At 38.6% G+C, this 24,352-nt stretch overlaps 1 protein-coding gene across 1 annotated transcript in view; it reads left to right on the top strand.

The window, feature by feature from the left end:
• Positions 1 to 24,352, top strand: part of Cyp2c12 (cytochrome P450, family 2, subfamily c, polypeptide 12) — a 57,174-nt gene that overhangs the window by 9,966 nt on the left and 22,856 nt on the right. The window contains exons 4-5 of the mRNA NM_031572.2: positions 1,129 to 1,289; positions 2,395 to 2,571. Coding sequence (NP_113760.2) covers positions 1,129 to 1,289; positions 2,395 to 2,571 — 338 coding nt within the window. The remainder of the gene's footprint in view (positions 1 to 1,128; positions 1,290 to 2,394; positions 2,572 to 24,352) is intronic.

Genomic DNA, 24,352 nt, shown 5'->3' with positions numbered 1-24,352 from the left:
TGACAAAATCACCACCCAACTAGTACACATGGACAGACCGACGGTTCCAGCTGCATATGTAGCAGAGGATGGCCTTGTGGGATTTGAAGCTCTTGGTCCTGCCAAAGCTGGACCCCCCAGTGCAAGTTAATATCAGGTTGGAGAGGCCTGAAATGGTGGTTGGATGGGTGCGCAAAGGCGATGGGGTAAGGAGTTCATGGGCAGGAAAACAAGAAAGGGGCTAATATTTTGAAATATAAATTTAAAAAATCCAATAAAAACATAAACTTGAAAATAATAAAAATTAATAATAATAATAATAAAAATAATAATAATAAAGAAATCTTCCATAAAAAACTGTCAAAGAGATTTATGTCAAATTTTATTTTATTTTATAACAAATGCTTGGTATAAGGAAAGGAACAGGTTCATGTGAGTGAGAAATTATTGTGAAAAAATTTAAGTTGTATATTCTAAATCTGCCAATGTACCAATGGAAGTATCTATGAAATTTGACAACAAGGCTGAAGAGAGTGATATTAATACCACTTTTGAAAAGATAGATGCAACTTAGCTTAACATTTTAATGCTGAAAAATTGTTCTCCATTATCAGTTAGAAGTGCAACATGTATGTGCATACAGTAAACTGGCTTAACATGCTACACCTAATCCATAAAAGCTATTAGCATGAATGGTCTATGAATAAGCACATAGACCTTCAGGAAGTTCACACATATAATTGAACAACTGGTGCTTGCATATTTATTTTATGTTTATTTTGGAACACCAGTGGAAGTACATTTGGGCCACTTTTACAAAGTTATAAAAATAAAGATTTTATTCTGATCATTTTTCAGATTTTAGGATCTTAATAACATGCTGTAGTAATTGGCTACATTTTAGGATGTTATACAATGTAAATTAAGATCCTTGAATGTGTTAATGAATAGTCTTATTTAAGTAGTGGAAATAAAATCTAACTCAGGTTTAATATCAAAATCATCATGATTCTTCAGCAAGTAAGACCTAGCCCTTAAGTATATTCACTATTAAGTAACTGGTTACAATTTCTAAAGTACCTTAACCTGTTAACAAGGTCAATTATATGTATTCTTTCAAGGAATTTTACAATTGTTTCCAATCTTCAGGCTCACCCTGTGATCCCAAATTCATCATAGGATGTGCTCCCTGCAATGTCATCTGCTCCATTATCTTCCAGAATCGTTTCGATTATAAAGATAAGGATTTTCTTAGCTTGATAGAAAACGTGAATGAGTACATTAAAATTGTGAGCACTCCTGCATTTCAGGTAAAGCCAAGGTCCTTTACTTCTGAAAACACATGTACCAGTTTTCTTTCTCACAGGATAAAATCAATGGTGACATTCAGGTGACCAGTGCCACAATTCTGACTATCATATTATTCAAAGGGTATCTGGAAGGGATTTCTAAGCCCTTAGCTATATAAGCATTAAAACTGAGGAGCAAATACCAGAATGGCTCAAACCTGCAAGCTTCCTATCCATGAATTTTCTCAGTGACTAATACAGAATTGTTTTTAAAAATAATTCCATTCACTACTATAAGTGTTGGTAGTCACAGTAAGGACATTCTTCTACTAGGCAAATAATTTTCTAATTTAAAACAATGAAACATATTTTCTTCATATTATTAGGCAAGCAGGAATACCTCTATATAGAAAGAACTTTCTCTGAAATAAGGAAGAATGTTAACGGCAGTAAAAGCTTTCAGGAAAACTGAGTGGTTACTGAATGGGTCAGATGGAATAATAGTTGACAAGGGAACGGTCAAAATAAAAAGGTGAATATTTAAATACTGGGTGGACAATGTACATACTCACTGAATTGTTTGAGCACACTCCAAATAAAATGATTGTGTTATCATGTAGAAATTATGAAGTGATATGATGTGCTATTTATTTCAGTGCATTTTAAACCCCACGTACTTCTAAATAGATATTACATGTCAGAAGCAGGTAGATAGAAATGAAACTCAGGAGCTAAATTTATTTTATAAATCAGGTTACTCCAAAATTTAAACTTCTACTACACCTTAAAAGTGTGAGAGTTAGGAGTTTATGTCACATGGTTATTCAAACTTGTAGAATAGAGTTTATCTGAATCATTGAGTAACTAACATGAACATTCTTTACACTCAAAAGATATGTGAATGTGAAAATTTTTATTATGATGTTTGTTCATTTTGTAGAAATTTGTCCGTCAAATTTCTAATCTATTAGAATGGCAAATTGTTATATATGTAAACAATCTACCTAAGATGGATTTAATTCATATCTTGATCTATCAATAAAACACTCATGCAATATGTTATAAATATATCTTAATTACTTCATTGCAGTGTATTTATTTAGTACATTCTTGCATTTCTTTGTAGGTTTTCAACGCATTCCCTATTCTTCTGGATTATTGTCCAGGAAATCATAAGACACATTCAAAACATTTTGCTGCTATTAAGAGTTACCTTTTGAAGAAAATAAAAGAACATGAAGAATCGTTGGATGTTTCAAATCCTCGGGACTTCATTGATTACTTCCTAATTCAAAGATGTCAGGTAAAGGGCTAATATAAAATTATACAATTAGTGAACTGGTTGTGGGTTGTAATGTCCATTGGATACTTACTGATTTACAAGTGACGTTAAAAATCATGCAAGTATCAATTAAAAAACATTTATTTATGTGTGTAAGTATGGCTGGGAGAAATACAGTGATCTGTTAAATTGAATTTGTTAACATTGCCTTGTTCTTCAAATTAAAAGCAAAAAGAGTATTTAAAATAATCAGAATATAAGGATAAGAAAAATGACTGATAAAATAAAACAAATTCCAACCTAGTAATAAATCATAAATAGTTCGCTATTAGCATGAACATTTTCACCATCATTTGCCAGTGTGTGGATCACTTGTACCTCATATGTATTTAAAAGGATATGGGCCTATTTGCACCCTACAGAGGTTTTTAAATCGATCACTGTGTTGTACAAATGGAATGCGTAGGTAGATGAATGTTCTGAGATCAATTTTTGATGAATTTGTCCCAGTTGGGTTAATGATAGGTGTCTATTGGAAGTGCTGTCAGGATTAACTGTTGGCACTGCGCAATTTAGGAAAAACTGTTTTCCCACAATTTCTTTGATACTCTAATTTATAAACATTTGATGACCTTCAGGTTTGTTTTTAGGAGTCAGCCCTGCTACTGTTGTCTTTGTTTATATCCTGTATTAGTCTTTCACTGTCACAGTTCCCCATGAATAAGCATTTTAACTCTATTTAAAAATCCAAGATTGTGTGTCCTTAGATTTTGATATTGTTTTTCAAGACTGCTTGACCAATCTGCATCTTTCAAACTTTTATGTGAATTTTAAGATACCTTGTTAATTTTTGTAAGGAGGCCAGTGAGAAGTCATATAGTGATTGGCCATTTTTTATGTCAAATTTTATTCAGTTTGATTATTGTTAATGTCTTTCACAGTCCTGTAGTTATGCCTTTCCAGGTCTGCCCCCTGTTCCTAAACCCATACATTCTCCCCTGAGTGCAACAGGATATCCACACCCTCACCTACCACCCCACAAGAACCTCCAACTCTCTGGGTCCTCAAGTCTCTAGAGGTTTTGAACATCTCTCAATGAGGCCAGACCAGGCAGTCCTCTGCTGTATATGTGTCAGGGCCTCAGATCATCTAGTTTATGATGCATGGTTGGTGGGCTCAGTGTCTGGGAGATCTCCTGTTTCTAGATGAGTTGAGACTCCTGGTTTTCCTATGGGGTTGCCTTCATCCTCAGCTTTCTCTTAGCCTTTCTCTAATTCAACCATAAAGGTCCCCAATTTCAGACCATTGGTTGAGTGTAAATATCTGCCTCTGTCTAGGACAGCAACTTGTTGGGCCTCTCTGGGGGCATCCATACTTGTAGGCTCCTGTCTGTAGGCACACCAAGCATCAGTAATAGTGTCAGGCCTTGGAGTACCCCCTAGAGCTTGATCCCAATTGGGCCTGTCACTAGACTTCCTTTTCCCCATGCTCTTCTCAATATTTATCCCTGTAATTCTTTTAGAACTGAACATATCTGGGTTAGAGTTTTTTTTTCCTGTGGGATGGCAACTGCATCCCTCCTCTTGATTTCCTGTCTTTCTACTGGATGTTAACTTGGAAAGTAACAGCTTCACACTGAAGGGCATATCATTTACAGTCTCTCCATTTGAATACTGAAAGTCTGTCACCCTCCAGGTCTGTGTTACATTCAAGAGGATACCCTACATTCTATCTCCTGAATTCCTGTTCATTTTTTCTGCTAGAACTCAGGGCTCCAGTCTTGCTTTCCATCACGATACTTGATTATGTTCCCATTTTCTCCCTTTTGTCCACCCAGGCCCCTCACTTCCTCTGCCTCCCCCCTAAGATTGCTTTCTTCTTCCTACCAAGTGGAATTGAGGCATCCTCATTTGTGCCCATCAATTCATTAACCTTCTAGAGTTCTGAGGATTGTATCCTGTGCATTTTGTACTTTTCTTTTGCTAACAGTCACTTACTAGTGATTATATACCATTCATGTGCTGTTAGATCTTATTTACCTCACTCATGATGAGATTTTTTTCCATCCTTTTGCCTAAAAACTCATGATAACCTCATTAAAAATATCTCAGTAATATTCAATTTTGTTCATGAACCACATTTTCTGTATCCATTTTTTTCCTGGGACATCTGGGTTGTTTCCAGCTTCTGGCTACCACAAATTAGGGTGTTATAAGCCTAGTGCATCCCATGCCCTTGTGACATTGTAGAGCATCTTTTGGGCATATGCCCAAGAATAGTATAGATGTATCTTCAGGTATATCTAAAAGAAACTCCAGATTGATTTCCAGAGTGGCTGTACCACTTTGCAATCCCTGCAGCAATGGAGGATCATTCTTCTTTCTCCGAATTCTTGCTAATACGTGCTGTTGCCTGAATTTATGACCTAACTGTTCTGTATGGTGTACGATGGAATCTCATGGTTGTTTTGATTTGCATTTTTTTTGATGAGTAAGGACCTTAAACATTTCTTTCAGGCCTTCACAGCCATTTGCGATTCCCCTGTTGTAACTTCCGTGTTCTGTTCTACACCCCATTTTTTGATTGGGTTGTTTGGTTTTTAGGTGGGTAGTTTCTTGCATTCTTTATATATTTGGGAAATTAGCCCTCTACTGGATGTGGGTTTGGTGAAGATTTTATTCACAGTTGGTAAGTTGCTGGTTTTTCCTATTGACTATATTGCTTACCTTACAGAAGTTTTTTTTGTTTTTTGAGGTCCCATATTTCCGTTCTCAATCTTAGAGCCTGAGCCACTGGAGTTCTGTTTAGGAAAATGTTTTCCTTCTCCCATGCCAATGAGTTCTAGACTCTTCCCCACTTCCTTTTCTATTATATTCAGTGTATCTGGTTTTTATGTTGAGGTCCATGATCCACTTGGACTGAAAAATATGGATCTATTTTCATTTTTCTACATGCAGACCACCAGTTAGACCCGCACCACTTTTTGAAAATGCCCTCTTTTATCCACTGCTGTAAGTGTGTGGTTTTATTTCTGGGTTTTCAATTCTATTTCATTGATCAATCAGTTTGCGTCTATACAAATACCATGCAGATTTTGTCACTATTGCTTTACAGTACAGCTTGAGGTCAGAGACGGTGATTTCCCCAGAATATCTTTTATTAGTAAAAGTTATTTCCACTCTTCTAAACTTTTTGTGTTTCTAGATAACTTTGAGGGTTGCTCTTTTCATGTCTTTGAAGAATTGTGTTGGAATTTTGAATGCAGATCACATCAAATCTAGAGATCGCTTTTGGTAGGATGACCATTTTTACTGTTATTTCTACCAATCAAAGAGAATGGGAATCTGTCCATATGAGGTCTTCTTCAATTTTTTATTAAGCTTCTTGAAGCTATTGTTGTACAGACCTTTGCCTTGTTTTATTAGATGTACTCCAAGACATTTTATATTACTTATGACTATTTTGAAGGGTGTTGTCTCCCCAATTTTTCTCAGCTCATTAATCATTTTATGAGGAAAGCTATTGATTTATTTCGGTTAATTTCATATCCAGCCACTTTACTGAAGTTGTTTCTCAGGTTTAAGAGTTCTCTGGTGCAATTTTTTGTGGTCACGTAAGTATATTATCTTATCATCTGCAGGTAGAGATGATATTATTTTTCTTTTCCAATTTGAATTCCTTTGACTACTTTTTGTTTTCTAATTGCTCTGTCTAGAACTTTGAGTACTATACTGAACAGATAGAAAGAGAGTGCACAGCCTTGTTTATTCCCTGATTTTGATGGGATTGTTTCAAGTTTCTCTCCATTTGGTCAATGTTGCCTGCTGGTTTGCTGTATATTACTTTTTATTTTTCCATCTTTATTAAATTGGGTATTTCTCATTTATATTTCAAATGTTATTCCCTTTCCCGGTTTCCAGGCCAACATCCTCCTAACGTGTCCCCCTCCCCTATTAATTTCAGGTATGGGCCTTGAATTGCTGACCTTTCAAGACTTTTGTGGAATAGTTTAAAGAGTATTGTTATTAGGTCTTCTTTGATGTTGTGATATAATTCTGTACTAAAGCCATCTCATCCTTGGCTTTTTCGTTGGGAGACTTTTGATGACTGCTTCTACTTCTCTTGGTGTTATGAGACTGTTAAGATGGTTTACCTCATCATGATTAAAATCTGTTCCATGATATCTGTCTAGAAAATTATCAATTTCATCAAGATTTTCAAGTTTTGTTGAGTATAGGCTTTTGTAGTAGAATATGAGTTTTTTTGAAATTTTTCAGTTTCTGATATGTTTTACTTTTAATTTCTGATTTTGTTAATTTGGATACACTCTCTGTGCACTCTGGTTCATCTGGCTAAGGGTTTATCTATCATGTTCTTGAAGAATGAACTCCTAGTTTTGTTGATTATTTGTATAGTTCTTTATGTTTCTACTTGGTTGATTTCAGCTCTGAATTTGATTATTTCCTGCCATCTTCTCCTCTTCAGTGTATTTGCTTCTTTTTGTTCTAGAGCTTTCACATTTGCTGTTAAGCTGCTAGGGTATTCTCTCTCCAATTTTTCATAGAGACAGTCAGTTTTCCTCTTAGCATTGTTTTACTGTGTCCTATAGGTTGAGGAATGTTGTGCCTTTGTTTTCTTTAAATTGTACAAAACTCTTTAATTTATTTCTTTATGTCTTCCCTGACTCAATTACCATTGAGCAGAGAGTTTTTCAGCTTCCATGTGTAGGTGGGCTTTCTATTGGTATTGAAGACCATCTTTATCCTGTGGTGATCTGATAGGAAGCATGGGATAATTTCAGTTTTCTTGCATCTGTTGAACATTATTTTGTGACCAGTTACATGGTAAATTGAGAAGAAGGTATATTCTTTTGTTTTAGGATGAAATGTTTTATAGATATCTGTTAAATGAATTTGGTTCATAATTTCTGTTAATTTAACCATGTCTCTCTTTAGTTTCTGTTTCCATGATCTTCCAGTTGCTGTGAGTGGAGTGTTAAAATCTTCCACTATTATTGTGTGAGGTACAATGTGTACTTTGAACTCTAGTAAAGTTTCTTGCATGAATGTGGGTACCTTTACATTTGGAGCATGTATGTTCAGAACTGAGTGTTCTGGTAGATGTTTTTCTTTCATGTGTATGAAGTGTCCTTCCTTGCCTTTTTTGATAACTTTTGGTTGAAAGTTGATTTTATTGTATATTAGAATGGTTATTCCAGTTTGGTTCTTGAGAAATTTTGCTTGAAAATTTTTTTCCAGCTTTTTCCTCTTAGGCGGTATCTGTCCTTGTCACTAAGGTGTGTTTCCTGTATACAGCAAAAAATGCTTATTCCTATATCAAGTTTGTTAGTCTAGGTCCTGATATTCTCTCTTCTATCTCTTGCATTCTGTTGGTGATTCTTGTATCTATGGCTCCTTTTCTCTTCCTTTGGTTTTCTTTCTTTCTTTTTTTTTTTATTAACTTGAGTATTTCTTATTTACATTTCGAGTGTTATTCCCTTTCCCGGTTTCTGGGCAATCATCCCCCTAATCCCTCCCCCTCCCTTTCTTTATGGATGTTCCCGTCCCCATCCTCCCCCCATTGACGCCCTCCCCCCAAAAATCACGTTCACTGGGGGTTCAGTCTTAGCAGGACCAAGGGCTTCCCCTTCCACTGGTGATCTTACTAGTATATTCATTGCTAACTATGAGGTCAGAGTCCAGAGTCCAGGGTCAGTCCATGTATAGTCTTTAGGTAGTGGCTTTGTCCCTGGAAGCTCTGGTTGCTTGGCATTGTTGTTCATAAGGGGTCTCGAGCCCCTTCAAGCTCTTCAAGTTCTTTCTCTGATTCCTTCAACCGGGGGTCCCATTCTCAGTTCAGTGGTTTGCTGCTGGCATTCGCCTCTGTATTTGCTGTATTCTGGCTGTGTCTCTAAGGAGCGATCTACATCCGGCTCCTGTTGGCCTGCACTTCTTCGCTTCATCCATCCTGTCTAATTGGATGGCTGTATATGCATGGGCCACATGTGGGGCAGTCTCTGAATGGGTGTTCCTTCTGTGTCTGTTTTAATCTTTGCCTCTATTCCCTGCCAAGGGTATTCTTGTTCCCCTTTTAAAGAAGGAGTGAGGCATTCACATTTTGATCATCCATCTTGAGTTTCATTTGTTCTAGGCATTTAGGGTAATTCAGGCATTTGGGCTAATAGCCACTTATCAATGAGTTCATACCATGTGTGTTTTTCTGTGATTGGGTTACCTCACTCAGGATGATATTTTCCAGTTCCAACCATTTGCCTACGAATTTCATAAAGTCATTGTTTTTGATAGCTGAGTAATATTCCATTGTGTAGATGTACCAGATTTTCTGTATCCATTCCTCCGTTGAAGGGCATCTGGGTTCTTTCCAGCTTCTAGCTATTAAAAATAAGGCTGCTATGAACATAGTGGAGCACGCGTCTTTTTTATATGTTGGGGCATCTTTTGGGTATATGCCCAAGAGAGGTATAGCTGGATCCTCAGGCAGTTCAATGTCCAATTTTCTGAGGAACCTCCAGACTGATTTCCAGAATGGTTATACCAGTCTGCAATCACACCAACAATGGAGGAGTGTTCCTCTTTCTCCGCATCCTCGCCAGCATCTGCTGTCCCCTGAGTTTTTGATCTTAGCCATTCTCACTGGTGTGAGGTGAAATCCCAGGGTTGTTTTGATTTGCATTTCCCTTATGACTAAAGATGATGAACATTTCTTTAGGTTTTTCTCAGCCATTCGGCATTCCTCAGCTGTGAATTCTTTGTTTAGCTCTGAACCCCATTTTTAATAGGGTTATTTGTCTCCCTGCAGTCTAACTTCTTGAGTTCTTTGTATATTTTGGATATAAAGCCTCTATCTGTTGTAGGATTGGTAAAGATCTTTTCCCAATCTGTTGTTTTGTCCTAACCACAGTTTCCTTTGCCTTACAGAAACTTTGCAGTTTTATGAGATCCCATTTGTCGATTCTTGATCTTAGAGCATAAGCCATTGGTGTTTTGTTCAGGAAATTTTTTTCCAGTGCCCATGTGTTCCAGATGCTTCCCTAGTTTTTCTTCTATTAGTTTGAGTGTATCTGGTTTGATGTGGAGGTCCTTTATCCTCTGGGACTTGAGCTTTGTACAGGGTGATAAACATGGATCGATCTGCATTCTTCTACATGTTGCCCTCCAGTTGAACCAGCACCATTTGCTGAAAATGCTATCTTTTTTCCATTGGATGGTTTTGGCTCCTTTGTCAAAAATCAAGTGACCATAGGTGTGTGGGTTCATTTCTGGGTCTTCAATTCTATTCCATTGGTCTATCTGTTTGTCTCTGTACCAATACCATGCAGTTTTTATCACTATTGCTCTGTAATACTGCTTGAGTTCAGGGATAGTGATTCCCCCTGAAGTCCTTTTATTGTTGAGGATAGTTTTAGCTATCCTGGGTTTTTTGTTATTCCAGATGAATTTGCAAATTGTTCTGTCTAACTCTCTGAAGAATTGGATTGGTATTTTGATGGGGATTGCATTGAATCTGTAGATTGCTTTTGGTAAAATGGCCATTTTTACTATATTAATCCTGCCAATCCATGAGCATGGGAGATCTTTCCATCTTCTGAGGTCTTCTTCAATTTCTTTCTTCAGAGTATTGAAGTTCTTATTGTACAGATCTTTTCCTTGCTTGGTTAAAGTCACACCGAGGTATTTTATATTATTTGGATCTATTATGAAGGGTGTTGTTTCCCTAATTTCTTTCTTGACTTGTTTCTCTTTTGTGTAGAGCAAGGCTACTGATTTATTCGAGTTAATTTTATACCCAGCCACATTGCTGAAGTTGCTTATCAGCTTTAGTAGTTCTCTGGTGGAACTTTTGGGATCACTTAAATATACTATCATATCATCTGCAAATAGTGATATTTTGACTTCTTTTTTTCCGATCTGTATCCCCTTGACTTCCTTTTGTTGTCTGATTGCTCTGGCTAGAACTTCAAGAACTATATTGAATAAATAGAGAGAGAGTAGGCAGCCTTGTTTAGTCCCTGATTTTAGTGGGATTGCTTCAAGTTTCTCTCTATTTAGTTTAATGTTAGCAAATGGTTTGCTGTATATGGCTTTTACCATGTTTAGGTATGGGCCTTGAATTCCTATTCTTTCCAGGATTTTTATCATGAAGGGGTGTTGAATTTTGTCAAATGCCTTCTCAGCATTTAATGAAATGATCATGTGGTTTTGTTCCTTCAGTTTGTTTATATAATGGATCACGTTGATGGTTTTCCATATATTAAACCATCCCTGCATGCCTGGGATGAAGCCTACTTGATCATGGTGGATGATTGTGTTGATATACTCTTGGATTCCGTTTGCCAGAATTTTATTGAGTATTTTTGCATCGATGTTCATAAGGGAAGTTGGTCTGAAGTTCTCTTTCTATGTTGGGTCTTTGTGTGGTTTAGGTATAAGAGTAATTGTGGCTTCATAGAAGGAATTCGGTAGTGCTCCATCTGTTTCAATTTTGTGGAATAGTTTGGATAATATTGGTATGAGGTCTTCTATGAAATTCTGATAGAATTCTGCACTAAACCCCTCTGGACCTGGGCTCTTTTTGGAAAAGTCTGGTGTGATTCTGATAGGTCTGCCTTTTTATGTTACATGACCTTTTTCTCTTACTGCTTTTAATATTCTTTCTTTATTTTGTGCATTTGGTATTTTGACTATTATGTGACGGGAGGAGTTTCTTTTCTCGTCCAATCTATTTGGAGTTCTGTACGCTTCTTGTATGCTTATGGGTATCTCTTTCTCTAGGTTAGGGAAGTTTTCTTCTATGATTTTGTTGAAGATATTTACTGGTCCTTTGAGCTGGGAGTCTTCATTCTCTTCTATACCTATTATCCTTAGGTTTGATCTTCTCATTGAGTCCTGGATTTCCTGTATATTTTGGACCAGTAGCTTTTTCCACTTTACATTATCTTTGACCATTGAGTCGATGATTTCTATGGAATCTTCTGCTTCTGAGATTCTCTCTTCCATCTCTTGTATTCTGTTGGTGAAGCTCGTATCTACAGCTCCTTGTCTCTTCTTTTGGTTTTCTATATCCAGGGTTGTTTCCATATGTTCTTTCTTGATTGCTTCTATATCCATTTTTAATTCCTTCAACTGTTTTATTGTATTTTCCTGGAATTCCTTCAGGGATTTTTGTGACTCCCCTCTATGGGCTTCTACTTGTTTATTTATGTTTTCCTGGAATTGTTTTAGGGATTTTTGTGATTCCTCTCTGTAGGCTTCTACTTGTTCTCTAAGGGAGTTCTTCACGTCTTTCTTGAAGTCCTCCAGCATCATGATCAAATATGATTTTAAATCCAGATCTTGCTTTTCTGGTGTGTTTGGATATTCAGTATTTGCTTTGGTGGGAGAATTGGGCTCCGATGATGCCATCTAGTCTTGGTTTGCGTTGCTTGAGTTCCTGTGCTTGCGTCTTGCCATCACATTGTCTCTGGTGTTACCTTGTTCTGCTATTTCTGACAGTGATTAGACTGTCCCCTAGGCCTGTGTGTCAGGAGTGCTGTAGACCTGTTTTCCTGTTTTCTTTCAGCCAGTTATGGGCACAGAGTGTTCTGCTTTCAGGTGTGTAGTCTTTCCTGTCTACTGGTCTTCAGGTGTTCCTGTGGGCGTGTGTCCTGAGTCCACCAGGCAGGTCACTTTGAGCAGAAAAGTTGGTCTTACATCTGGTCTCAGGTCTAGAGTTGCTTCTCAGAGCTGGGTTTCAGTTCACTGTGAGGGCAGCAACTAGAAGGGCCTGCCCTGCCTTTTTCCGGGACCCTGTGCACAGGGCGCCCAGGTGGCACTAGGCATTTTCCTCTGGAGTCAGAAATGTGGGCCGAGAGTAGTCTCCTCTGGCTTCCCAGGCATGTCTGCCCTTCTGAAGTTCTAGCTTTCCCTCCACGGGATTTGGGTGCTGTTTGTCCAGGTTCCTTCATATCCGGTCAGTGTCTGGACCCTGAGTGCCCCTATCTTCCTGTTTCCAGAGGCCCTATACAGTTTCCTTTTGGGCCAGGGATGTAGGCAAGGGTGGGCAGTACTGGTGGTCTCTTCTGCCCTGCAGTCTCAGGAGTGCCCACCTGTCGGGGCAGTGGGCTCTCTCTCCCATGGGGTTTGGGAGCAGGGAACTGTGGGCTGGGATCAGCTAGGTTTGGGTCCCAGGGAGGAATTTTGCCTTGTGTGTTCTCAGTCCTTCGGGCAGATCACTTGAAGCAGAAAAGTTGTTCTTACCTCTGGTCTGAGGCCTGGAGTCACTTCTCAGACCCGTGTTTCAGCTCTCCGTGAGGGCAGCAAGCAGAAGTAATTTTTAGTTTTGTTAAAAGAAAATTAATTTCTTTCTTTTCCTTGGAAATATTACCATCATTTTGTTGCAGTTATCCATCTATTACTCTGTGTAGTGCTGGGTTTAGGAAAAGATGTTGTGTAAATTTAGTCATAGAATTTCTTAGTTTCTCTATAAATGTTAATTGAGAGTTTAGCTGGGTATAGTAGCCTGGCTAGCATTTGCGTTTCCTTAGGCTCTATATGACATCTTCCCAGGATCTTCTGGATTTTACAGACTGTTTAAAAATCTGGTGGAATTCTGATAGGTTTGACTTTATTTGTTGTTGACATTTTCCCCTTGATGTTTTTATCACTTTCATTTTTATTAAATTATTATTATGATAATTATTATTTATATTGGATATATTTTATTTACATTTCAAATGTTATCCTTTTTCCCAGTTTCACATCCATAAAACCCGTATCCTATCCCCATATTCTAACTTCTATGGCAATGTTCTCCCAGCCAACCACCCTCCCCTTCAGGCCTTCCTGACAGGAAATTACCCTACACTGGTGGCGGTAGGTCAAGCTTTGACAGTACAAAGGGCTTCTCATCTCATTGTTATACAGGGGTTTATATATCCTGTTGATTTTCTCAAAGAACCAAATTTGGGTTTTGTACATTCTTTGTAGAATTCTTTTTGGTTCTACTTGGTTGATTTCAGCCCTGAGTTCGATTACTTCCTGTCATCTACTTCTCTTGGCTGTATTTGCTTCGTTTTGTTCTAGAGCTTTTAGGTGTGCTGTCAAGCCACTAGTGGATGCTCTTTCCACTTTCTTTTTGGAGGCACTCGGAGCTATGAGTTTTCCTCTTAGCACTGCTTTCATTGTGTCCCATTATTTGGGGTATGTTGTGCCTTCATTTTCACTAAATTCTATAATGTCTTTAGTTTCTTTCTTTATTTCTTTCTTGATCAATTTATCATTGAATAGAGCATTGTTCAACTTCCATATGTATGTGTTCTTTCTGTTGTTTTTGCTGTTATTAAAGACCAGCCCTTGTCCATGGATGCATGGGATTATTTCAATCTTCTTGCTTCTGTTGAGGCCTGTTTTGTAACTAATTTTATGGTCTATTTTAGAGAAGGTACCATGAGGCACTGACAAGAATGTATATTTTATTGTTTTATGTTGAAATGTTCTATAAATAACTGTTAAACCCATTTGGTTCATAACTTCTCTTCGTTATTCTATGTCTCTGTTTAATTTCTGTTTCCATGATTTTTCCACTGATGAAAGTGGGGTGTTGAAGTCTGCCCCGATTTTTTGTGTGAGGTGCACTGTATGCTTTGTGTTTCTTTTATGAATGTAGCTGCCCTTGCATTTGGAGCATAGATATTCATGATTGAGAGTTCATCTTGGTGGATTTGTCCTTTGAAGAATATGAAGTGTCCTTCCTTATCTTTTTTCAAACTTTTGGTTGGAAGCCAAATTTAATGGATATTAGAATGGCTGTTGTACCTTGTTTCTTGAGACCATTAGCTTGGACAATTGTTTTCCAGCCTTTGTCCTCTAAGGTAGTGTCTGTCCTGTCACTGAGGTATGTTTTGTGTATGCAGCAAAATGTTGGGTCCTCTTTACATATCCAATCTCTTAGTCTATTTTTGTATTGAGGAATTTGAGTCCTTTGATGTTAAGAGATATTAAGGAATAGCTATTGGTGTTTCCTGTTATTTTTGTTGTTAGAGGTAGAATTATGTTTATGTGGCTCTCTTCTTATGTGTTTGTCACAAAAGATTACTTTTTTGCTTTTTCTAGGGTGATGTTTCCTCCTTGTGTTGGAGTTTTCCACCTATCATCTTTTGTAGGGCTATATTTATGGAAAATTATCGTGTAAATTTTATTGTGTCATGGAATATCTTGGTTTTGGCCTCTACAATAATTGAGAGTTTTGCTGGATAGAGTAGCCTGGGCTGGCATTTGTGTTCTCTTATGGTTTGTAGGATGTCTGCCCAGGATCTTCTGGATTTTATAGTCTCTGGTGCGAAGTCTGGTGTAATTCTGACACTTCTTTTTTATATGTTAGTGTGCATTTTCCCCTTACTGCTTTTAATATTCTTCGTTTTGTGCTCTTGGTGTTTTCACTATTATATGAAAGGAGGAATTTCTTTTCTGCTTTAGTCCATTTTGAGTTCTGTAGGCTTCTTTTATGTTCATGGGCGTCTCTTTCTTTATGTTAGGAAGTTTTCTTCTATAATTTTATTCAAGATATTTACTGGCCCTTTAATTTGGGGGCCTTTCCTCTCTCCTATACCTATTGTCCTTACATTTGATTTTCTCATTGTGTCCTGGATTTCCTGGATGTTTTGTACTAGGAGGTTTTCATGTTTTACATTTTCTTTGACTGTTCTGTCACTGTTTGCTATGGTATCTTCTGCACCCAAGATTCTCTCTTTTATCTCTTGTATTCTGTTGGTGATGCTTGTGCCTATGACTCCTGATATTTTTCCTAGGTTTTCTATCTCCATGGTTGTCTCCTTTTGTGATTTTTTCTTTTGTTCAATTCCTTTACCTGTTTGGCTATGTTTTCCTGTAATTCTTTGAGGAATTTTTTGGTTTCCTCTTTAAGGGCTTCTACTTGTTTACCTGTGTTGTCCTGTATTTCTTAAAGGGAGTTATTTATGTTCTTTTAAAAATCCTCTATCATCATCATGAAATTTGATTTTAAATCCAAATCTTGATTTTCTGGTGTGTTGAGATATCCAGTATTTGCTTTGGTGAGAGAACTGGGTTCTGATAATTCCAAGTAGTCTTGGTTTCTGTTGCTTAGGTTTGTGCACATGTCTCTTGTCAACTGTTTTTTTTTTCTGGTGTTTGATGATCCTGCTGTCTCTGACACTGGCTTGGCCAACATGTAAGCCTGCGTGTCAGTCCTCCTGGGGACTGGTTTTCTTCCAGCATGAAATGTGTACAGAGAGCCATGGGACCAGGTCAGCTCCCAGCGCAGGCACACATACTGTAAGTTTCCTGTCCCAACTGCTCCTAGGCCCTGTGTCCAGAGGGTTCTACGCGAGTTCCTATTGGGCCTGGAATGTGAGCAGAAGTGGAGGTCTCCACTGAGCTCTCAGGATTATTCACACTTCTGAGAGTCCAACTCTCTCCCACATAGGCTTTGGGCACAGCAAGCTGTGGGACCTTGTCAGCTACAGGCATAGGCAGAAACAAGAAGGATCCTGTCTCACAATGCTCCTGGGTTTGTGTGTCCTGAGGGCTCCAGACTGGTCCCTCACAGCAGAAGTGGGGGTTTTATCTCTGCTCTCAGGTGTGTCAGTGCTCCTGGTGTCCAGCTTTCAGCTCTTCCTCCTCCTCCTCCTCCTCCTCCTCCTCCTCCTCCTCCTCCTCCTCCTCCTCCTCCTCTTCTTCTTCTTCTTCTTCTTCTTCTTCTTCTTCTTCTTCTTCTTCTTCTTCTTCTCCTCCTCCTCCTCCTTCTCCTCCTTCTTCTCATTATTATTATTATTATTATTATTATTATTATTATTATTTTCTTCTTTTTTGGTACTCTCCAGATTTTAGTCCCCTCCTAGTCCACTCTCTGACAGTTCTATTTCCATACCTCCATCCCTTTCCCCCCATCTCCACTTGCATGTCTCCACTCCACTCACCCCACCAGATCTTTAAACTCTCTGGGGCCTCCCACTTCTTGAGTGCTAGGTGCATCTTCTGTGAATGACCCAGACATGACAGTTTTCTGTGTACATGTGTTAGGGGCCTCATATCCATTGTTTTATGGTGACTGGGTGGGCATAAAGTTTCTGAGAGATCTTGGGGGTCCATGTTAAATTGAGACTGCTGGTCCTCCTATAGGGTCACCCTATCCCTCAGCTTATTCCAGAATGTTCTAATTCAACCACAGGTGTCAGCAGCCTCTGTTCATTGGATGGCTGAAAATATGTGCATCTGACTCTTTCAGCTGCTTGTTGGGTCTTTTGGAGGGCATTCATGATAGTTCCCTTTTTGTTAGCACTCCATAGCCTTAGTAATAGTATCAGGCCATGGGGGCCTCTCCTTCAGCTCCCACTTTGGACCAGTCGCTGGACTTTTCCTCAGGCTCTTCTCCATTTCCTTCCCTATAGTTCTTTTAGGCAGGAAGAATTATGGGTCAGAGTTTGGACTGTGGGATAGCAACACCATCCCACACTTGATGCCCTGTCTTTCTGTTGGAAGTGGGCTCTACAACGTCCTTCTCCCTACTGTAAAGCATTTCGTCTATGGTCCCTCCATCTGAGTCATGAAAACATCTCTCCTTGCAGGTCTCTGGTACATTCTGGAGGGTCTTCCCAATTTTCTACCTCCGGTGGATGCCTAATCACATACTTTCTGCTGGCCCTCAGAGCTTCAGACATTTCTTCCCACCAAATACAAAATCATTTTCCCACTCTCTTTCCCTCCCATTTTGTTCACTACCCTTTTTGTTGCTTTCTTCTCCCTCCAAAGTGGGACTGAGACATCCTATCTTTGGTCCCTCAGCTTGTTGACCTTTTAGAGTTCTGTGAACTGTATCTTGTATATTCTGTATTTTTATTTGACTAATATTCACTTATTAGTGACTACCTACTGTGCATGTTTTTTGGGTCCAAGATATCTCACTCAGGATTATATTTTGTAGTTATATCCATTTGCCTACAAAACTCAGGATATCCTGGTTCATAATAGCTGAGATGTATTCCATTGTGTAAATGAACCAAATTTCCTGCATCCATTTTTCTGTTTTGAAACATCTGGATTGTTTTCAACTTCTGGCTATCACAAATAAGGCCACTGTGATCATAGTGTACCTGTGGCTTGGTGGGGCATCTTTGGGATATATTGCTGGGTATTGAGTGGCCAAATACCACTCCCCTTCTGCCCTGTTCTTTCTTCAGGGATAGACTGGTAGTTTGTTTTCTCCCTAGAAGACATCACACCCTGAGTCATCCCCGAAGAACCATTGCACTCGGAGCATTTGATACAAAATCATATGACATACTGTAAGATCTGCTGCACTCAGAGTATCTGATACCACAGCTGGAGACATCCCAGGATATCTACTTCACTCAGGACACCACAGCTTGAAGGCCTCCTAGGAATTCCCCTTACTGCTTTTAATATTCTTTCTTTGTTTTGTGCATTTGATGTTTTGAGTATTATGTGCCAAGAGGAATTTCTTTTCTTTTTTTTTTAATTTTATTTAGCATAATTTTTTCTGTTTTTCATTGGATATTATTCATTTGACTTTCAAATGTTATCCATTTCCTGGTTTCCCATGCAAAAAACTGCTATTCCATCCCCTCACCCTACTACTGTGAGGGTGTTCCCACACCTACCCATTGAATCCCTCCTGCTTACCTGCCCTGACATTCTCCTCCACCTGGGCATGGAAACTTGACAGGACCAAGACCCATTGACACCCAACAAGTCAGTTCTCTGCTACATATGCGACTGAAGCCATAGGTCCATCCCTGTGGATAATTTGGATGGTGGTTTAGTCCCTAGGACCTTTGAGGAGGGGTTTCCATATTGTTGTTTTTCTTATGGGGTTACAAAACCCTTCATATCCTTTAGCCATCACTCTAAAGCCTCCAGTGGGGACCCTATTTTCAGTTCAATTGGTGGCTGTGAGCATCTGTCTCTGTATTTGTCAGGCACAGGCAGAGACTCTGAGGAGACAGTTATGTCAGGTTCCTGTCAGCATGCCCTCCTTTTTTATTTGTTCTGCTATCCCATGTCCCTCTTTGAGGCAGGCTTTGTGTCCAAGAACTGTGGTCTGGGCACAGATGAAGACTGGAAAGCTAATTTTCTGTTTCTTTTTTTTTTATGGTATTTTTCTCTTAGTACTTCATCTATCCATGCTGAAGCACACCTCAGTACTCCTTTCCTTAAAAATTTAAGTCACATTTATTTATTTATTTATTCACTTATATTTATTTATTTATTCACATTTATTTATTAATTTATTTATTCAGTGTGTGTGTGTGTGTGTGTGTGTGTGTGTGTGTGTGTGTGTTTCTGGTGTGCTCATATGCCACTGTTGCCATATAGAAATCAGAGGACAACTTCTGGAATTTGGTTCTCCCCTTCTACCACAGGGAGTCTGGGGATTGTTCTCAGGCTTACCCTCTGAACCATCACATTAGCTCTTTCTGTCCTTTTAAAGCTGTAATAGTATTCAATTGTCTCTATATATCACCTTTAATTTTCCATTCATCCGTCAGTAGAAGGATGACTTGAAAGATTAGAGGTATGTATGAAGACATCATACATGGAGGAAACAGTGCTGGATGGAGGTTCCCTCAGATAAAGAACCTGGCAATGTAGTAAGCAAACTCCTAGGTTCATGCTGTCTGCTTTCAGGGATCCAGGACTGTCAGATTATCTGGAGTTATAAAGAACTGTTATTGTTAGGAACACAGCCTTGATTTGGTGAGCATGGTAATGCCATGGAAGACTAATGATCAATGAAATGAATAGAAAAACAGCAGTATGTTAATTAGCTGGGATTTATTCCTCTTCAGGAACAGACAAAGGAAACATAGATGGAGGGTTTCCTGGAAAAAGAGATATTTGGGAATATTTCTAGTTGTTTGGAGACCAATAGGAAACAAAAAGAATTCCAACTTCCAGTCTTGGCTTTTTAAGTGATAAAAAACTATTCCCACCTTTCTGAGGATATGCCAGATTGATTTCCAGAGTGGTTGTACCAGTTTGCAATCCCACCAATACGGAAGGAATCTTCATCTTTCTCCACATCCTCGTTATAATTATCTGGCATCTGTGTTTTGATCTTAGTTATTCTGAGTGGTCTGAAGTAGAATCTCAGGGTCACTTTGATTTGCATTTTCCTGATGACTAAGATGCCTCACAGCCTTACAAGTTTCCCTACCTATTCAATATAGAATTTGAGGTCTAGCCAGAGCAATTAAACAACAAAAAGAGGTCAAAGGTACACAAATTGAAAAAGAAAGAAGTCAAAATATCACTCTTTGCAGATGATATGATAGTGTACATAAGTGGCCCAAAAATTCCACCAGAGAAGTCCTACAGCTGATAAACAACTTCAGCTAAGTGGCTGGATATAAAATTAGCTAAAAGAATCAGTAGCCTTCCTCTACTCAAAGGATAAACAGACTGAAAAAGTAATGAGGGAAATGAACCCCTTCATAATAGCCACAGATAATATAAAATACCTTGGTCTGACTCTAACCAAGCAAGTGAAATATCTGTATGACTAGAACTTCAAGTCTCTGAAGAAAGAAATTGAAGATGATCTCAGAAGATGGAAAAATCTCCCATGCTCACAGATTGCCAGGATTAGCACACTAAAAATGGCCTTCTGGCCAAAAGCAGTCTAAAGATTCAGTTCAGTCCCCATCAAAATTCCAACTCAATTCTTCATAGAGTTAGAAAGAGCAATTTACAAATTGATGAGGAATAACAAAAAACTCAGGATAGTGAAAACTATCTTTAACAATAAAAGAACTTCAGGGGAAATCATCAGCTCTAACTTCAAGCTGTATTACAGAGCAATCATGATAAAAGCTCCAAGGTGTTGGTATAGATTTAGGCAGGTACATCAATGGAATAGAATTGAATGCCCAGAAATAAACATACAAGCCTATGGTTGCTTGATTTTTTAAAAAAAGGAACTAAAACCTTCCTGTGGGAAAAAGATAGCATTTTCAATAAATGGTGCTAGTTAAACTGAAAGAGAGCATGTAGAAGATTGCAAACTGACACAATCTTATCTCTTTATAAAAAACTCAAATACAAATGGATCAAGGACCTCCACATAACACCAGATACACTGAAATTTTGTCTTCTGTTAAGAAGACAAATTGGGGAAGAGCCTTGAACACATAGGCTCAGTGGAAGATTTCCTGAATACAACACCAATGACTTAAGCTCTAACACAAAACATTTGAAAAATGGGACCTCATAAAATTGCAAAGCTTCTTATGTAAGGCAAAGGACACTGTCAATAGGGCAAAACATCAACCAAAAATTTGGGAAAATATCTTTACTATTCCTACTTTGGAGATGGGGCTAATATATACAAAGAACTCAAGAGGTCAGACTCCAGAGAATAAAAGAATCCTATTACAGTGATGTACAGAGCTAAACAAAGAATTCTGAGAAATAATAAATGGCTAAGAACCACCTAAAGAAATGTTCAACATCCTTAGTCATCAGGGAAATGCAAATCCAAACAACCCTGAGATTCCTCTTCCCACCAATCAGAAAGGCTAAGATCAAAAACTCAGATGATACTCAGACCCCTCTGGAAATCAGTCTGGTTATTCCTCAGAAAACTGGACACCATATTACCTGAGGACCTCGCTGTACTACTATTGGGCATACACCCAAATATACTCTAATACATAACAAGGACACATGCTCTACTATGCTCATAGCAGCTTTATTTTTAATAGCCAGAAGCTGGAAAGAACCCACATGTCCTCAACAAAGGAATGGATACAGAAAATATAATGCATTAACACAGTAGATTACTACTCAGCTATTAAAACAATAACTTCATGAAATTCATAGACAAATGGATGGAACTAGAAAATATCATCTTGAGTGAGGTAACCCAATCACAAAAGAACACACATAATATGCACTCAGTGATAAGTAGAAAGCTTAGAATACCTCAGAAAAAATTCACAGATCATATGAAGCTCAAGGATAAGAAAGACCAAAAAGTAGATGCTTCAGACATTCTTAGAAGGGAGAACAAAATACTCACAGTAGGATAAGGAGAGACAAAGTGTGGATTAGGGACTGAAGAAAGGTCATGTAGAGATTGCCCTACCTGGGGATCCTATGCATATGAAGCCAGAAAGCCCAGTCACTATTGCTGATGCCAAAAAGTGCTTGCTGACAATAGACTAATATGATGTCTCTTGAGATGGTCTGCTAGAGCCTTACTGATACAGATGATTATGCTTGCAGCTAAGCACTGAACTCATCAAGGGGACCCCAAATGAGGAGTTAGAGAAAGGATTGAAGGAGCTGAGGGGTTTGCAATCCCAAAGGAAGAATAACAATGTCAACCCACTAAACCCCCAAAGCTCCCATGGAGTAAACCACCAACCAAAGAGTACAAATGGACAGACCTATGGCTCCAGGTGCATATATAACAGAGGATGGCATTGTCTGGCATCAATAGGGTGAGAAGACCTTGGGCCTGTGTAGGCTCATTTCACTAATGTAGAAAAATCCCAGGGTGTTGATGTGGGAGTGGGTAGGTGGAAATGGGAGCATATTCATAGAAACAGAAGGAAGGAGAGTGGAAATCACACAGAGAGAAAAGAGGATAACATTTGAAATGCAAATACATAAAATATTCAATAAAAATAAACATAAAACATAATTTACTCAGGAATGTTGAATAGGGAAGAAACACCTTAAAAAATGTTCAACATCCTTAGTCATCAGGGAAATTCAAGTAAAAAATGACCCTGAGATTCCACCTTTCGCCAATCAGAATGGCTAGTATCAATAACTGTGGTGACTGCACATGCTGGTGAGGATTTGGGGAAAGAGGAACATTCTTTGATTTTTGGTGGTATTGCAAGCTTGTAAAAGCACTTTGGGAAACAATCTGGTGGTTCCACAGAAAATTAGAAATAGTTTTACCTGGAGACACAGCTATATACCACTACTGGGCATATACTCAAATGATGTTCCAACACATAACAGTTATACATGCTTCACTTTGTTCATAGCAGTCAGAAGCTTGAATCAACCCAGATGTCTCTCCACAGAAGAACTGATACAGAAAGTAGGGTACAATTACATAAAATATATCAATAGAGTAACCTATTAAAATATCTTGAGTGTGATATCCCAGACCTCAAAGGACATACATAGTTTGTATTCACTGATAAGTGCATATTAGACCCAAAGCTCAAAATTTTCATGATACAACTCCAAGACCATATAAAGCTTAACAAGATCAAATGCCACAGTTTGGCTACTTCAAACCGATTTAAAGTTGGGAATAAAATAATCACAGGAGTCAGAGGTAGGGAGGGAGGGATCTGGCTGGGAGAGGGTAGAGGAATAAAAATGAGGGGTGGGGACAGGACCAGTTATAGGAAGAGACAGGAGAGAAGTCCAAAGTGCCAGGAGAAGGAATTAAAATATGTTGGGGTGGGTGCTCGGGAGCCTGAGGAAGATTTAAAAAGTCCCATGCTAGAGTTGCAAGAGACTCCTAGGACCCACTGGGGATGATAGTAACCAAAATACCCAACAACAGGGAAATAGATCTTGAAGAGACTACTTCCATTAGATAAACATGGTATCCAGTTGAGGAATGTGGCCACCCACCCATCTCAAAATTTTCAACCCAGAATTGTTCCTGTCTAAAAGGAATGCATGGACAAAAATGGATCAGAAGCTGAAACAAAGGCAATTCAGAGACTGTTTCACCATAGCAACCATTCCATCCATAGACACCAAGCCCTAATACTATTGGGGGTGTAAAATGTGCTCACAGACAGGAAGCAGGTATGGTTGTCCTCTGAGAGGCTCTGCCAGCACCTGACTAAGACAAATGCAGTTATTCATAGCCAACCATGGGACTGTGCCTGGGGACCATAATGGAAGAGTCTCAGGGAGGGAAGAAGGAGATGAAAGGGATTGCAAAGCCATTAGAAAAGGAACAGTATCAATTACCTGGACCCCTCAGAGCTCTAAGGGACTAAACCACTAATCAAACTGTATACATGTACTGGTCCATTGCTCCCATTTGTTCCTGAGGACTGCCTCATCTGGCATCAGTGAGAGAGGAGGCACTTGGACTTGTGGAAACTTGATTCCCCAGAGAAGGCAGATGTCAGAGGGGTGAGATGAGAGTGAGTGGATGGGTTGGGGAATACCATTATAGAGACAAAGTCGAGGGATATGACATGAGGAATTTGTGGATGAAAGACTAAAAGGGGGATAACTGTTAAAATGTTATTAATTAATAAAATTATTAATAAAAATGATTCAGTGTATCTGATTTTATGTTGAGGTGCTTGACTTGAGCTTTCTGAAAGTTGATAAATATGGATCTATACTCATTCTCCTACATACAGATCTATCATTAGACCAGCACCATTTATTGAATATGTTTTAAAGCCACAATTGCAACATTTATGATTAGAAAAAATCCATGAAGCTGCATTGCAAAGGGAGATGAGTGTCTTTTTCTGGTTGGTATCAATAGAGAATGCTAGAGCTTTTGATAGTGTTGGTCATACAATATTAGATGCACTGAAGACCCTCTAGAAATTATGATGATATTAAGATGACAATTAGAAAACTAACTATGTTTTGTTTATAATTGTGCTTCAACATTTAAATCTATAATCTTATTGACAATCCTGTAGCACATGATCTTTGCATCTTTGTCACCTGCATTCCTCCCCTTCTCTTCTTTATGTTGTGGAGGTCACCAATGTGTCTTGTTCTTTCTTCACAACTTA

The sequence above is a fragment of the Rattus norvegicus genome, chromosome 1 (assembly GCF_021556685.1).
Source record: "Rattus norvegicus strain SHRSP/BbbUtx chromosome 1, alternate assembly SHRSP_T2T, whole genome shotgun sequence".
In the NCBI taxonomy this organism is placed as follows: domain Eukaryota; kingdom Metazoa; phylum Chordata; class Mammalia; order Rodentia; family Muridae; genus Rattus; species Rattus norvegicus.
The sequence above is the reverse complement of the archived record's forward strand: the minus strand, read 5'-3'. Positions and strand labels throughout refer to the sequence as shown.